The 14987-nt window shown below is 42.5% G+C and overlaps 1 protein-coding gene across 1 annotated transcript in view; it reads right to left on the bottom strand.

Annotated features, from left to right (window-relative positions):
• Window positions 1–14987, bottom strand: part of COL22A1 (collagen type XXII alpha 1 chain) — a 237409-nt gene that overhangs the window by 21746 nt on the left and 200676 nt on the right. Inside the window, exons 44-50 of the mRNA XM_040588639.1 lie at window positions 7949–7993; window positions 7453–7500; window positions 5326–5439; window positions 5095–5148; window positions 2808–2861; window positions 1942–1995; window positions 383–436 (exon numbers count right to left, since the gene is read on the bottom strand). Of these exons, the coding sequence (XP_040444573.1) occupies window positions 383–436; window positions 1942–1995; window positions 2808–2861; window positions 5095–5148; window positions 5326–5439; window positions 7453–7500; window positions 7949–7993 (423 nt within the window). The remainder of the gene's footprint in view (window positions 1–382; window positions 437–1941; window positions 1996–2807; window positions 2862–5094; window positions 5149–5325; window positions 5440–7452; window positions 7501–7948; window positions 7994–14987) is intronic.

Genomic DNA, 14987 nt, shown 5'->3' with positions numbered 1-14987 from the left:
CAAGTTGCTAGTTTCATTTTGACAGTCCCCATGCACCATTCAGGTGTTAGCCTGAGTCACGAAGCATCCTAACAGATTTAGTCATCCCGTTCTAGAGGCTAAGAGGTGTTAATAACAAGGACAGACAGATGAGAGGTGCAAAAACCTCCTCAGAAGTCCCATGGACTGGATTATATTTTGGCTAATTCAGAGTTTCATTTGGTGCGTAAACAAATCTGCAAGAACAGAGTCATCTGTGGTTATTTGTGGAGGTCCTACTTGCAGATGTAGAGTTGATTCAGGCTGGATATTTTGGAAAGATTTCAAAGGACATTACATGGGTTCCAGCTCAGCTTTACTTCACAGACCTAAATGTAGGTGAAACACACAGCTCAGAACTTACTATGTCTCCTGGGCTTCCTGCTGGTCCTATTGGTCCTGGTGCCCCATCTGGTCCCTGAACAAAATAAAGCAGAAACTACATGAGTAATTAACGCATTTGTACATTTGTCAACACACTCCCTACCACAGCTGGCAACACTGACGTTTTCTTCAGTCACTCAGTTCAGTATTTATTCCATCATTTCTTCATTCATCACAGAAAAGCAGTGCCAACCTCTGCATGCAATCAGTCTCCAAAGCCAAAAATAGTCTGATATTTGAGTTTGGTCCTGGCTCTTCCTTCTGAAAATAGGGGGAAAATAGGAAAAACCCAATCTTGTGACAAAAATAACTCTAAAGAATAGAAATTATGGGACCAGTTTGAAGCACATGCTGTGGCAGACAAACTCCTGGAGCCACAAGTCAACGCAGACAGAGGAAAAAGTCAGCAAAAGTTGAAGAAAAAGTATCTTGGATAACATCACATAGTGCTCTGCTTTGACAGGCTCAGTTTTACTTTGCACATTTCCTTTGACTGTGAGTCTATTCAGAGGGTCTCATTGGAAAATTTAAGAGTTTTAATCCTACTGGAATAGCCCTATGGCTGTGGCAGTATGAGGTTAATACAGACACAGTAAATGTGTCTGTGTTATTAACTGCTTAAATAATGCTCTTGGGACAGCGAATGACCCACAAAGCAAGCCCACATGTTGTCCCAGTGACAAAGCATTCAGCATCCTTTAGGGACTGCTACCATCTGAAAACAGAATTCTAACCTAATCCTCTTTTCTGGTACCTCTTGTCATTTAGTCAGTGCAATGTAAATTCAGCTTTGAAGAGACTGTGCTGATCCCCAGAACAGACAAAGGCTGCACACCCTCAGCATGGCAGAGCCAAACTGCACTGTAAGCAGCAATATGAGTAGTGATGACTGGGCTAAGAAAGGTGGTTTGGAAAGAAAAGGCCTTCACTCAGGAAAAGTCCCATCTCTTGGAGGGCGTGAGCAATGTTATCACAAGCAGGAGAGCCAAGTTATTTCAGCCTTGCTTCTGCACTGTCACCTCTGTATTTGCAGAGACAGTAAAATCAGGAATGAGAAGGACAGTGATGGAGAGGGACATGTGTAAGAGGCTTTTACATTCAAAAGTAAACCATAGGATATGAAAACTGGGGAAAATCCAGTCTCATACCACCACATAAAATTGAGAATTACAACACTCTTAGATCTGCTTGTTCTAGAATGACAACTTATTTCACATAAAAGAAAACAGCTATATACACACTACCAAGTAGTCTCTGTGGAAGAGTTTGCATCATCATTGCCTTGTATAAAGAGGGTGACTGAAGCTTAGCATCAATTTACACAGTGAGTTGAAGCCAGCAGTGAGAAGTGACTAATGTATTAAATAGTAATTATCATGAGAGGAGAACTCTAAGACACCCAGGGGACCATTTGGAACCCACTGGAAAAGGCAAATACAATGCACATACAGATGGGAACGGTCTTCTTCCACATGGAGCTTGCAACAACCTTTATTAATAAGGAAAGTACAGGACTATCTTTGCAACAGAGGAACTTACAGGTGGACCAGGGTTTCCAGGAGCCCCCGAGAAGCCGGGCATTCCAGGGTGGCCCTGCAGAAAAAAGAGAGTTTCTTTATGCATTATGCACATTTCTAGTTGTATAAAAGTTAACTGGTGATTGAACATTGCGAGGCAACATCAAAATGAGACAATACACAGAAAGCTGGTTATAAGGAAGTAAAGAACCATGGCTTTTTAAAGCAAACCCTTATTTCTTAAAGCATGTATTTCAGAAATAAACATAGAAAAATTTAAGGTGTACTTTTTCTAATGTGTACTTCAGTCTAAGCTAATGGAAGATGACAACAGATACTGTGGAATTGCACAAGGCAGGAGGTCAGGCAGGAAACCTCTTTAAAAGAGTCTACAAATCTCATTGAAGTGCTTATTTGCACCTTAAGCTATTGACTCAGGCTTTGGCAAAATTAACTATGAAAGTTTGCTCTAATTTAGACCATCCTCCTCTTTCCTGTGGCATCTCAGTCTCTCCTAAAAGAAGTCATCCTTACATTCATCTTCTAAGTCAGATAGAAACACTGGCTTTTTCAACCCAAAGACACCTGACCTCCCAGATCTCATCTAGGCATTAACCGGTCAGGTATTGTAGAGAACAGACCGCATCCGATCTAGAGGTGAGGAAACTGACCATACGGGAAGGGTTTTATTGGAGATAGGGATGGAAGCCTGTGGAAGACTGCTATAGTTCCACTGTTCAGCATAGCCCATTTGAGGTTTATCAGTGATGAAGAGCTCCCACCTTCCTCCTCTGCCTTTGACAAGGATATTCCTCTACAGATGTCACATGAGTTATTGAAGGAACAATCACAGCGATGGCACTGCTGGAAAGCACACTCTGTTTTTACCTGTTCACCTTTTTCTCCTGCATCCCCAGTCATACCACGGTCTCCTTTAGCACCCTGATAATGGAAAAAAAAAAAAAGCCACTGAAATTCACTTAGATTCACTATTGTATCAGCTTTTAGACCTATTTCATAAAGCACTTGGAGATTTGAGCATTAAAATCACAAATTAGGACTGAGTCCTGCTTGCCCTCCTCTTCAATTCTTCCCTAGACTTTCACTACTAATGTTGGAGCCAGGAATATATGTGAAGAATGGCCTTTGAACAGTCCCAGCATAGCATATTTTTTTGGTGATGTAGTCTCATGTACATGAAGAGGACTTACACCTCGTTAGAAAGTAGACGGGTTGTTAGGAACTTCACTAAATCAGGTATCGGTAAGGAATCATTTGGTCCAACAAAGGTGTCCACACTATGAGCTAGTAATCTGCTCTCCCTTCAGGGAGAGCTGCAATAAAATTTGCATTTCTAAGGTCCAGTGAGACAATTCATACTCAGAAAGTGCCTCTTTCTCTTTCTCTTTTTCTCTTTCTCTTTCTCTCTTCTTTCCTAGCGATGACAGAACAGAGACAGCTAACGCAAGTGTAGGTGCCTGTATTACCAATGCTTAAAGTAAGGCAAAATGAGTCTCATACAGTGAAAAATACTGAGATGATGAAGAACAAATTATGAACGATGCACTAATGAATTACTGGCCGTGGAAATAATATTCTGGTTAGAACATGGGAGCTAGGAGACAAGTGGGGGGAGGGAAGGCTGCTATTTCTTAATTAAAAGAGGCCTAATTTATATTGCCAGAAGGCATGAAGCTGCTCATGAGCAAAGATGTGCAGTTCTACTGCTCTATTTCAAAATAGGACCTAACACTAGTTTGGATGGTGTTAAGAAAAATATACTACATCTTCAGAAGTGCAGAGCTCTTTCAGTCTTCCCCTGGAAGGACCCTCTTAATGTTAGAAAGGAATCGCAAAGACTGTCTTTGTGCCTTCTTAGGGGGTCTTACGTATTTTCTTTTAACATTTGCAAACTCTGTGTATCTGCCTTTTTACTGAATGCAAGTTAGACTATTAATCAATTACTTGATTTTACTTTACATGCACATGTACAGTTTAAAATTGGTCCTGTTACTTTACCTAAACATTCAATCTTGCTGCCCAAATCTCTGATTTCTCATAGCATATAAGAAAGCTGCTGACATGGTATATCTCAGACTACCTCACATTTCTGCTAGTTATTATCTTTGTGGGTTACTGATTCCTTTGCAAATTTTATCCTGGAACATACTTTCATTCTGATCAACCCTATATTTACTTTTGAGACTCTACTGCCTTCCCTACCACACTTTTAATTGCAAGATGTAAGATTAATTCATGAATCTCTATTAACTTGTCGTACACTCATAAGTGCAAATACAAAGATGTTAAAACAGTAGAAGCTATTTTAAGACAGTAGGTCAGTAATGTGGGCAAGTCTGGAGGAAACCGTGCTCCATCATGAAATCATCTTATCTCTTCTTTCATTGGTTTGTTCTGATTTATTTCAGATTAGGCAGTTGTAAAGGTTTTGATTGTGACCAGGCACCGGCATTGTGAGCAGACTGATGCCAGACCTCTTCATGGGAAATGCTTGAAATGTGACATTATTAGAATCCTTCAGACACTGGAAGTTTTATGTTGGCCTGTGTCCCTAGACTGTTAGGCAGAACTGTATAGTTGAAAGGATTTTTCCTTTATTATTTATATATTTATATAAAATTCCTATAGCATGTTTCAGGAAATATTCAGTCTGTGAATAAAACCACTATGGCAGATAGTGCATATAGAGTCCGGTAGGCCAATGCATCATCCTTAATTTAAATGATTCAAGCATACAGGATTCAAAGAAGAGAGGGACAGGCAGGGTGGCTATTGCTGAGGCTTTAATTTCTTCCTCAACTGATTTGAATTTAAACTTACTCTCAAGTCCTTATCTGTCATCAAAACACCAATGTAATGGAATTCAACATCAAAAATCAGGCCCTTCACTCTGTGCATGTGTATGTATGCATATGCGCGTGTGTGTGAGAACAACTGGACGGTAGCAGACATTATTTAGGTAATGCAGTGTTCATGTGGGGAGCTGTGCAGTTCTGCTCGCATGTGGCACCCAGTGAATTGCCAGTACAGGGCCCACCCAGCAGGCCAGTCCTACCTCTTTACACATAGATAGATACCACCAAGATCTTGTGTTAGCCAGTGTACTAACTAGTCACAAATAAGTTTTTTAAACAACTAAAGAAAACCAACCAACCTTTGGGCCATCAAGCCCAGGTGGGCCTGCAGGACCTCTGGGACCAGGATTCCCCTGCAACGCAGGAAAGGTAGAAGTAAACACTAGTTTAGACCATTGACTCCACAGACATCTAAAAAAGATTCAGTAGGTTGCTGATGAAAAAAAAAAAAAATCGACCATCTAAAAATGTTATAAGAAAACCAAGTTTATAGCACATCCAAGGCATGGTCACTTCCCCAGCTCTCTTACCATTTTCCCATCTTGGCCATCTCTACCTGGTGGTCCTCGGAGACCTTTATCACCTTTGAAACCTGGGATGCCTGTTAGTCCTGGTGGGCCAGGAGGGCATTCACTGCACACATCCTAGGAAGGAAGATGGAGCAATAAATTAGCAATAGATGGAAGCAGACCCTACAGACACCCATTATGAATGCAGCAGTGTGGTGCCGGTATAATAATACATAGCTCTTTGCGGTTTGACCACACTGGGTACGATCTGGATCACTTGGCCTTACAGAACCGAAATTAGGGCAGTGTGGAGCAGAGAGAGGGTTAGCATCTGAGCTCACACATGCTCCCATGGGAAGTTCCCTATCAGTTCTAGTTGGACAGATCCTAACTGATCATCCATGATCAGGAAACCAAGGAAAAGCTTCTCCTAATGGGAAGGTCAGAGAACCACAAAGCAAGACGACCAAGAACAGCCTAATTCTGAAGCTACAAGACTACTAGAAAACTCTGTCTACACCAGTTTGCAAAAGCTGGCTTACTGCTCAGAGGGCAGATTGCTAGGGAAAACCCAGGTGGAGTGCAATGTCAGAAAGGGTGTTCTGCATGTTTCTGCTTGGTATTTTTTCACTCCACACTTGGTGCAGATCTATATAAAGCAGCACCTTGAAATCCCAGATGAAATTAGGGCTCTGTTTTAAGAACTGAAACTGTATTCAGCATCTAGCATGGTCAAGGAGAACTCATCCTATGGAGTTTGTGAAGATCAAGTGAATGTCAGTGTCCTGGCCAAATTCTGTCACAGAGAATTACTACCTCCCTCCTTCCAAAACTTCTTGAAGCACTATCTCAGTAATCTTCACATTTCTGCTATCCTCAGGAAATTATATACCATGGGTATGACATTTCCATTTCAAAAGCAGACACCCTTCAGCAAAAGGGGAGTGAATCCTGCCTGTAAGAGACAGCATAGCACAACAGGCAGCTCATCAGGCTGAGAGTTAGGAGGCCTTGCTCCAGCACCCAGCTCTGTCAATGATCTGTTGTAAAATTGTGGGGTAAACTGTCTTTCTAAGTCTCAGTCCCTACATGCATATTTATCTACTTATATGTGCTTGAGAAACACTCCAAACAACAGAGCCCTAATTTCATCTGGGATTTCAAGGTGCTGCTTTATATAGATCTGTACCAAGTGTGGAGTGAAAAAATACCAAGGAGAAAGAATATGCAAGGCATACTAGTATGTTTAATCAGAACATAATAAAAAGAGGAAAACACAGGAACATTAAAATGACCTCATACGCCCAAGAATCAGTCTCTTGCTATTATCCTGATCAGAAATCCCCCAAAATACCCTACAGTAAAATTTCCAGTAAAATATTTGGCTCTATAAGACAGCTCTTTGATGAAGGCATTTTACAGTAGCAATCTTAAAAGGATCCTTTTGTTAATGGGATTGGTACAAAAAGCTGGGGGTTTTAGTTTCTTTTAATCAATAAGGCAGGACTTCTTGCCATGTCCCAAGACTGCTTAAAAATCTCCCACCTCAGCCCATGTAAATCTGTAAAGATTTTGCAGTCAACACCTATCAAACACTGACATTTCCCAGACAACTCTCTCATGGACAGTAAAAGCAGACCGACAGATCATCGTTTTGGAACATGGGTGCATCGGGGGTTAATTACCTGCATTCTTTTAGATGCGCCATGCAAACTAACTTTGCACCCACAGTTCAAGACTACTCAGTCACTGTTGAAGGCACACATGAAAAATCAGACGTTTTATTAAAATGTGTTCAATTGTCTGGTTTAGGTAAAGCAACTGGACAAAGTTTATTTCTCCTTGGGAACGCATGCCTCTCAGAAAGAGCTGAAAATAACAGCTTTTGCAAAATACACAAAGTTATAAAGATCTTTGTAGGTCATTTCACTGCTAGGGATAATCAAAAGGCATTGGGTTTTGATCTCCGGTATGTGATCTAGTGTCCCAATATCAGTGTAAGTAGGAGACCTGCAAGCTTCAAGGTTTGACAGAGTGTTTAAAGGCACCTTTTGCACTTGTAGCTCAGACACTTTCCCATCACAGAATGCTAGTCAGATGTGAATCAAACGTACACTTAAAATCCCACCATCATCAAAAGGAGATTACCTTTACTAAGAGATTTATGTCCTCTGGTGAGAGCAGGGGTGATGAACCCTGTGGAATGAGAAATTCATTAGCTTAGGCAATTTTAAAAGGCATCAATGTATAAGAAATTTTCCTGAACACGCTTATGGACTCTCGTTAGTTTCCTTTGCCCTGCCTAGAACTCACTCGACCAAAAATGTACTTCCTGCCCTATATCATCAATGCACTTCATCACACCTGAGATGAGTTCTTGCTGAGGGCACTGCATAGTGGTGCTAAGAAAGTGCCTTTAGAATTTTAGCTCTCATTTACATGCAGGATATCCAGTTATTTTCATACTATTCCAAAGCCATCACAGGTATTTTTATCATAACCCCTTAGTGGTTCATAGGGTTTTTCCAGTTGCTCTGCTGGGAAAAGCAGCAGTGGAAATGCACTGAAGTGCACTTCTGAGGTGAGGTGTAGGGGTGGAAACTGAGTTAAAAGGAAGATATAATACAGAAGTTAAGTTACATACTGGTTTTCCAGGAGGTCCTCTTTCCCCTGGGTTTCCAGGTACACCCTACAGATCAAGAGAAAGAAAAAATTATAAATGATCATTAAATAACCCCCTGGTTGCTCCCACACTATGCTGACTGCTCTGGACTAGCACATATTTTACTTTTTTCCACTAAGCACCACTGCTTCTTGCACACGACAAACAGTAAACTCCTTTAAATATCTGCAACTTTAACATCATCTGAATCCCTCCTGAATCTCATTTATCTACCATGTGATTTTGTTAAATTCATTTGAGTCACACAAAGACTGGAATTGCTTTAACTTGTCTTCTGGTCACAGGAAACACTATGAACTGCAATAGTGTGAAGGATGAAGCTTTAAATCCCTTAAGACACCTGTAACATTCAAAATCAAGACCTTGCTTTGCACAAGCTTTGCAAACAAATCCCTTGCACCTGAAATAGCAATGAGCCTTTTTGCTTGTTTGTGGGGTTGTATTGGTATCAGTTTCCCTGAGGTGAAGGCGTAGACATGATGATAAATTCCTTAGAATTTAAGGTCCAGGAAGTCATGGTTTGGAAAAAGGACACTCCCACACACCCCTCAATGAGCATCTCTTGCCTGTCATTAGCAAGTTATTAGTTTGTGAAAAGAAAAACAAACCGACAACAAACCAAACAAAACAAAAGTTTATTTTTGAATCTTTCATAAAGTAATTCTTGAATGGGAAACCAAATCTTTTGAACAGGATAGTTGGTCACTGTCCAGATTGTGACAGAAATCTGCATTGCAAACATCCTTGCAGTGGTGTTTTAAGCTGGACTCGGTGAGATTTCCCCAGACCATTCTCTGTTAAATTCCTGTATCCACCTGGCTGTCACTCTGTGTCATCACTCAAGCATATGTGTGTTCTATCCATACTGAGTATCTTAAAATATCTTGTATCTTAACCAGATACAGAAGGCTGCCCTACGTGACCATTTTTGCATCTGCAGGAACGGTTTCTACTGACCATTTTAACACATCTGATCTGTGTTCAGTTTTGTTGATTCTGCAAGGAGGATGCACCTGGAGAGGTCTCTGGCATGGTGCCAGATTCCCCAGTGAGGATGTCAATCCGAGTAGTGGTTTTCAACAGGTCTAGGTCCAGCAGGGGCTGTTTAGGTGACTCTGAGACTATCCAAAATTTCCACCTGGAAAGCTGCTTTAAAACTTGGCCAAATTCTTTGCCAGGAAGGAGACTGGTATTCTGTTCATCAGGCTGGTCTGTTCTCTCCAATCAGTTCACTGTATTATTTATGCAGACGACCAGATGGGGAGTTACTTGGCTACCTGGGGATCAAACATTTAAGTGCACTGTGTGTGCACACAGGTGAAGCTGGGATACCCTGCTATGCCATGATTATAGCTATAAAGCAAACCTGAATTTCATCTGTTGTCCTGGTTTCAGCTGGGATAGAGTTAATTTTCTTCTTAGTAGTTAGTGCAGTGCTGTGTTTTGGCTATGATGTCAGAACAACGTTGATAGGACACTGATGTTTTTAGTTGTTGCTGGGTGATGTTTTACTGAATCAAGGACTTTTCAGTTCCTTGGGCCCTGCCAGCCAGAGGGCTGGGGGGAACATGTCCAGGACAGGTGACCCAAACTAACCAAAGAGATATTCCATACCATATGACGTCATGCTGAGTATATAAACTGGGGGAAGAAGAAGGAAGGGGGGGACATCTGGCATTATGCCCTTTGTCTTCCCGAGTACCCGTTACATGTGCTGGAGCCCTGCTGTCCTGGGGATGGCTGAGCTCCTGCCTGCCCATGGGGAGGGGGGAATGAATTCCCTGCTTTGCTTTGCTTGTGCGCGCAACTTTTGCTTTACCTATTAAATAGTTCTTATATCAACCCTTGAGTTTTACATTCATTTCCAATCCTCCTCCTCATCCCTCTGGGTGGGGGGAGTGAGCAAGTAGCTGTGTGGGGCTTGGTTGCCGGCCGGGGTTAAACCACAACATCCTTGTATCTCACTTATAACTGAAATCTCATACCTCTTGCTAGAGGAGAGAGAAAATGGGAAAATACATTGATTCTTCTTTTCCTATGTCCACATTAAACACTTCAGGGTGAACAACAACCCTTCAGTTACCTTGACTTTAAAAGCTTAACATTAAACACAAACTGAAGTGGAGCTGAAGTGGAACTGAAGTAGTACTGAAGTCCACGGATGAAAGCTTGTTTCCTGAGGAACTAAACTTTCTACAGGTGGGAACCAAGAGAAGACAAATGTCCTTCTGAGGAATTGAGTAAATATAAGGAAACATTATACCAATCTATAGTTTTGCTTTTTCCACAGAGCAGCTATGTGAATGTAGAAGATTGTGGGATGTTCCCAAAGTCCCTTCTCTCTCACAGATGCTAACCCTCAGGTCATGCTTCTGGCACCCTCTGCACTGTGGTTCTCAACCACTTCTGTAAGTGGAAGGAGGGTTGCCTAAATAACAGTTACACAGATTGTGCATTCCCAGACCTACTTTGTTCAGGAAGACACACAGCATTTGCTTTAAGGAGTGCAAAGCAACGCAAAGACTTGAGCCATGACAATCATCTTGGATCAGAAAGCAACACAGAAAATTCAGAAATGTCTTTCATGCTGACTAATAATGTAGCTATAAATAAGCTATTTCTACCACAGGGCTTGCTGACAGCCTTTTGCTTCTGGATCTGAAACGTGACATGGTACTAGCAGTGGAATTTGAGCGTTTAAAGAAAAATATAGGAAAAGACTTCTTTTTTATTAAAAAAGATACGGAAGGGAGTGGCTGAAACTGAAATCCTGGGAAAGATTTAAGCGTGGCTGTGATATCCATATGGTATCAGAGATGAAAAGGGATGGGCCTGTTTTCTTGAACAGTGTATGATGTGGAGCTGGTGATGTCTTTAATAGGGTCCAAATAAGCCAGGGTAAGAAATTAAGCTATGTGCCACGGCTGACTGTCCTGGTTTTGGCTAGGATAGAGTTAATTTTCTTCCTAGTAGCTGGTACAGTGCTGTGTTTTGGATTTAGGATGAGAATAATGTTGATAACACACTGATATTTTTGGTTGTTGCTAGGTGATCTTTATACTAAGTCAAGGACTTTTCAGTTTTTCAGGCCCTGCCAGTGAGAAGGCTGAAGGGACACAAGAAATTAGAAGGGACACTGCCAGGACAGCTGACCTGAACTAGCCACGGGGATATTCCATACCACAGAATGTCACGCTGAGTGTATGAACTAGGTGGAGTTGGGTGAGGCTTTGTGATGGCTGCGGGGGGACTGCTCAGCAGGTGGTGAGCAACTGTACTGAGCATCATTTGGGTTTTTTTCCCATTTTGGATTTTATTCCTCTCCCTCACTCTCCTTCTCATTACAATTTTTATTGTTATTAATTTTCATTTTTATTTATATATATGTTTATTATATTAATTTGCATTACTATATTTTATTTTAAATATTTAATTATGAAGTTGTTCTTATCACAACCCACGAGTTTTACCTCTTTCCCAAATCTCCTCCCCATCCCTCTGGGGGTGGATGGGGAATGAGCAAACAGCTGCATGGTAGTTGCTGACTGGGGTTAAACCATGACACTGACAAATCTGAAAAGGACTGTAACCCGAGGAAAAGCCAAACAGTTGAAAGGTACAGGACTGCAAAAAGAGAGTGTTCTTTCAAGAACGTTTGTCTGAGCTGAAATGAACAAAGCAGCTGTAGGATGATGGCACTCTGACACATTGTATTCTCAGAGAACAGGCAACTGGAAGCAGAGTCCAAAGTAGAGGAAAGTTTGCTGGACTGCACAGGCCTGGAATTAGAAAAGGCTGACAACAAGGGCCAAGCTGCAAACATTGCGCTCAGAACAACATGAAAATGCTAGAAGGAAGGCCTGGAGGGTATAACTGCATCTGACAAGCTGACTAACAGGGAGGGAACTGGAAAAGAGAAAGCCAGAAAATTTAAAAAGTACTTAAAAGACTCTGCCAAAAAAAAACCCTGCATGGCACTGAAAAGAGACGCTGCTAATGCAATGTGGGAGCATGCACAGACCCAAATAACAACCAGTATTGGAAAGCTCATTAAGTTTGAACACTTTCAGGAGTTTGCAGCCAACAGCAGCTGGCACAAAGTGGAATATCCAATGACTGGTACAGCATAGCAGTGCTGGAAAAAGATGTCAGCAATGAGGAGGCATGGTGCACAGGACACAGAGTACTCTGTCAGTCTGCAAAATGTGACACACAGGAATGGTCTCTAACATGGAACTGATGGAAGCTGTGCAGATGACATGCTGAAAAACGATGCTCAGGTAAGTGATGTAAGTGAAAATAAAAAAGTGTATAAGGAAACCAGTCACATAGGCTTATGGTGGGCTAATTCTATTGCAAGACTGAAAATAAAACTTGAAATGCAGTAGTTTAAATAGGTTATAAGTCACAGGAATAAAAAGCCAATAGGAGGTTTAGTAAATGTGCTCTGGTTTGGGGTGTATGTACCCTAAAATGAACACAAAGGTTCCTTGGAACTGCCCTTCGAACTGTATAGGAAAATCAACCCCAGAACAGAAAACTTTGCTTTTCAGATCCAATGGCAGTAATGTATGCATCCACAAAGTTTTTGTAATTATGAAAATAAATGCAGGGGAAGATTAACTTCCTGGTAATACTGGAACTTAGTTATCATAATTAATTAACATAACTAAAAGTGATTAAATGTTTATGTTAATTAAAATTAGCTCAATCAAAATATAGAAAGACCTTATTAAATGGGTGCCCTCACTGCTAATAGCAGGACAAGAGACTGTCTCATTCAGATTGTTTTCTAATCTAGAGGAACTGAGTAGGTCTGTTGAACAGAAACATTTTATTTCCCAGCAGACAGACAGAGGAGAATGGATGCTTCCCAAAAAACATGTTGTGTAAGGATATTCGGCCAGAGAGTGTCAATTCCTTTAGGGGTGTGTGGTCAAGGACATTTTTCAGTGTGACAAGGGAAAATAAAGAGGAAGCCATAAATAAGAACATACAGGGACATAAACCTGGCCAACAAATAAGGCAGGCAGTGATGGGAACCAAACCTGGACAGTCACACTAATCGATGAAGGCATGCGGGAGTGTGAGAATGTTTATTCCAGCAAGGTTATCTGTCCTGGGAGCTTGTCAATTTGGAAACTAAAGGAAAAGGAGAAAATCAGAAACAAAATATACCAAGACACAGACCTAAGAAGAAACAAATCATGCCACTCACACTAATTGATGGGCTATCAAGAAACCACAGGCTGCACTTCCAGGAAGATCAACCTGGACTTTGCAAGGGATAAGATTGCAAGACGGGGCGGGGCGGGGGGGGGCGGGGCGCTGAACAGGGAGGGGTGCAGGAACTGATAGAGTGATGGAGATGCATGGGAGGACATGCAGGGGAAGAGGGAGCAGAGAGGAACAAACGGGGGGAGACAGAAAAGGGTGTAGAAGGGGCCAGTCATGCGTAAAACGGGGCTGGTCAGTGCAGTTGTCTGGCTGATCCCTGCACCTGATCACCATGGTTTGTTCTATCATCTTACTACCTTCTTAGCAAAGCTTTTCTTAACTACCTCTCTGCATAATGTTTGTGTGCTGCAAGGACTAAGTGCCATCTACTGGTGAGACCTGTATGCACGGGGAAACTGGTGCCAGCTACTGGAGTCAGACCGGGGGTACGGGCTGCCCCAGCCTCCGTCGTTGTCAGCTACTAGAGTGAGTGCAGGGGTCTCTAACCCCCGGCCACTGGGGTGGGAACGGTGTGTGTTGCCAAAACCACCTACTGGGGGGACCAGCATGAGCAAGGTGAGTGAGGGGCTCCATGCCGGTGGCTGGCATGCAACTACAGGTCACAGCTGATGTGCCTGGTGCTAGCTGGGATGAGGCCAGTATCTGTGTTTTCCCCAGTCCTGGGGTGTGTGTATGTAAGGGGTGTGTATTCATCAGCATACTTCAAGCCGGACCAGCTGGCAAGAAGGGGGACTTGGGTCCAGGCCAGGGTATCAGGTGGGTGAGGGGTCCATACCAATAAGCCCAGGGGGAAACATGAGTGTGAGGTGCACAAGGGACAAGTTGAATGTTGCATGTTTGCAGCGGCCATCAGGCTGGAGCAGCAAGCAAGTAGAGGACCTGTGGGTGGGTAAGGGGGTCTGGGATCTGGGCAGGGGTGTGAGGACAGAGGGCTGTGCCAATGCTTGAAGGATCTGCAGGGGGGGGGTGGGGTGTGTGTGTGTGTGTGTGTGTGTGTGTGTCTGTGTGTCTGTGTGTCTGTGTATGTGTGTGTCTGTGTGTCTGTGTGTCTGTGTGTGTCTGTGTGTGTCTGTGTGTGTGTCTGTGTGTGTGTCTGTGTGTGTGTCTGTGTGTCTCTGTGTGTCTGTCTGTGTGTCTGTGTGTGTGTCTGTGTGTGTGTCTGTGTGTGTGTCTGTGTGTCTCTGCATGTGAATCCTGTATGTAGATGCTGTTGAAGACGTGCCTCATCTGTGGCAACTTATGTGATCAGCCACGTCAGTGTCCTCTGTGTCTGTGTGTCCATGGCTGTATCTCTGGGATTCATGCACAGCTTCATTACTGGTTGAACCTGCAAATGGGAAAGCAGCAGCTGCATCCCCCTACCCCTGGTCCTGGGCACCACAGGCCAGGCAGGAGGGACCTGGTCTGGAGCAGCTGGAGGAGGCGGCCATGCACATAACATCACTCAACATGTAGAAATATTTTTTTGTAACTCTCAGAATATAAGAATCACCAATATCTCTGAAAGATGGTACTAAGGCTATACTTTTTTTAATACTCAGTACAGGAATACTGCCAGCTTAAAATGTGATCCGGATATTATTTTTTTTTCTTCACAAAAGCAAGTGTAAGTAATGTTGAAGTAATTGAGGGCATGAAAGTAGGCACAATACATAGTACTCCTGTTATGGAACAAATTAGTCCCGCTGTGCGAAAAACAAAGACCACAAAAAACCCTAGAGAAAGCACTCTTCAGGCTTTAAGAATTGGAGCTTTTGTTATC

The sequence above is a fragment of the Falco naumanni genome, chromosome 3 (genome assembly GCF_017639655.2).
Source record: "Falco naumanni isolate bFalNau1 chromosome 3, bFalNau1.pat, whole genome shotgun sequence".
NCBI classification, from domain to species: Eukaryota; Metazoa; Chordata; class Aves; order Falconiformes; family Falconidae; genus Falco; species Falco naumanni.
This window is presented reverse-complemented; position numbering and strand designations above follow the sequence as displayed.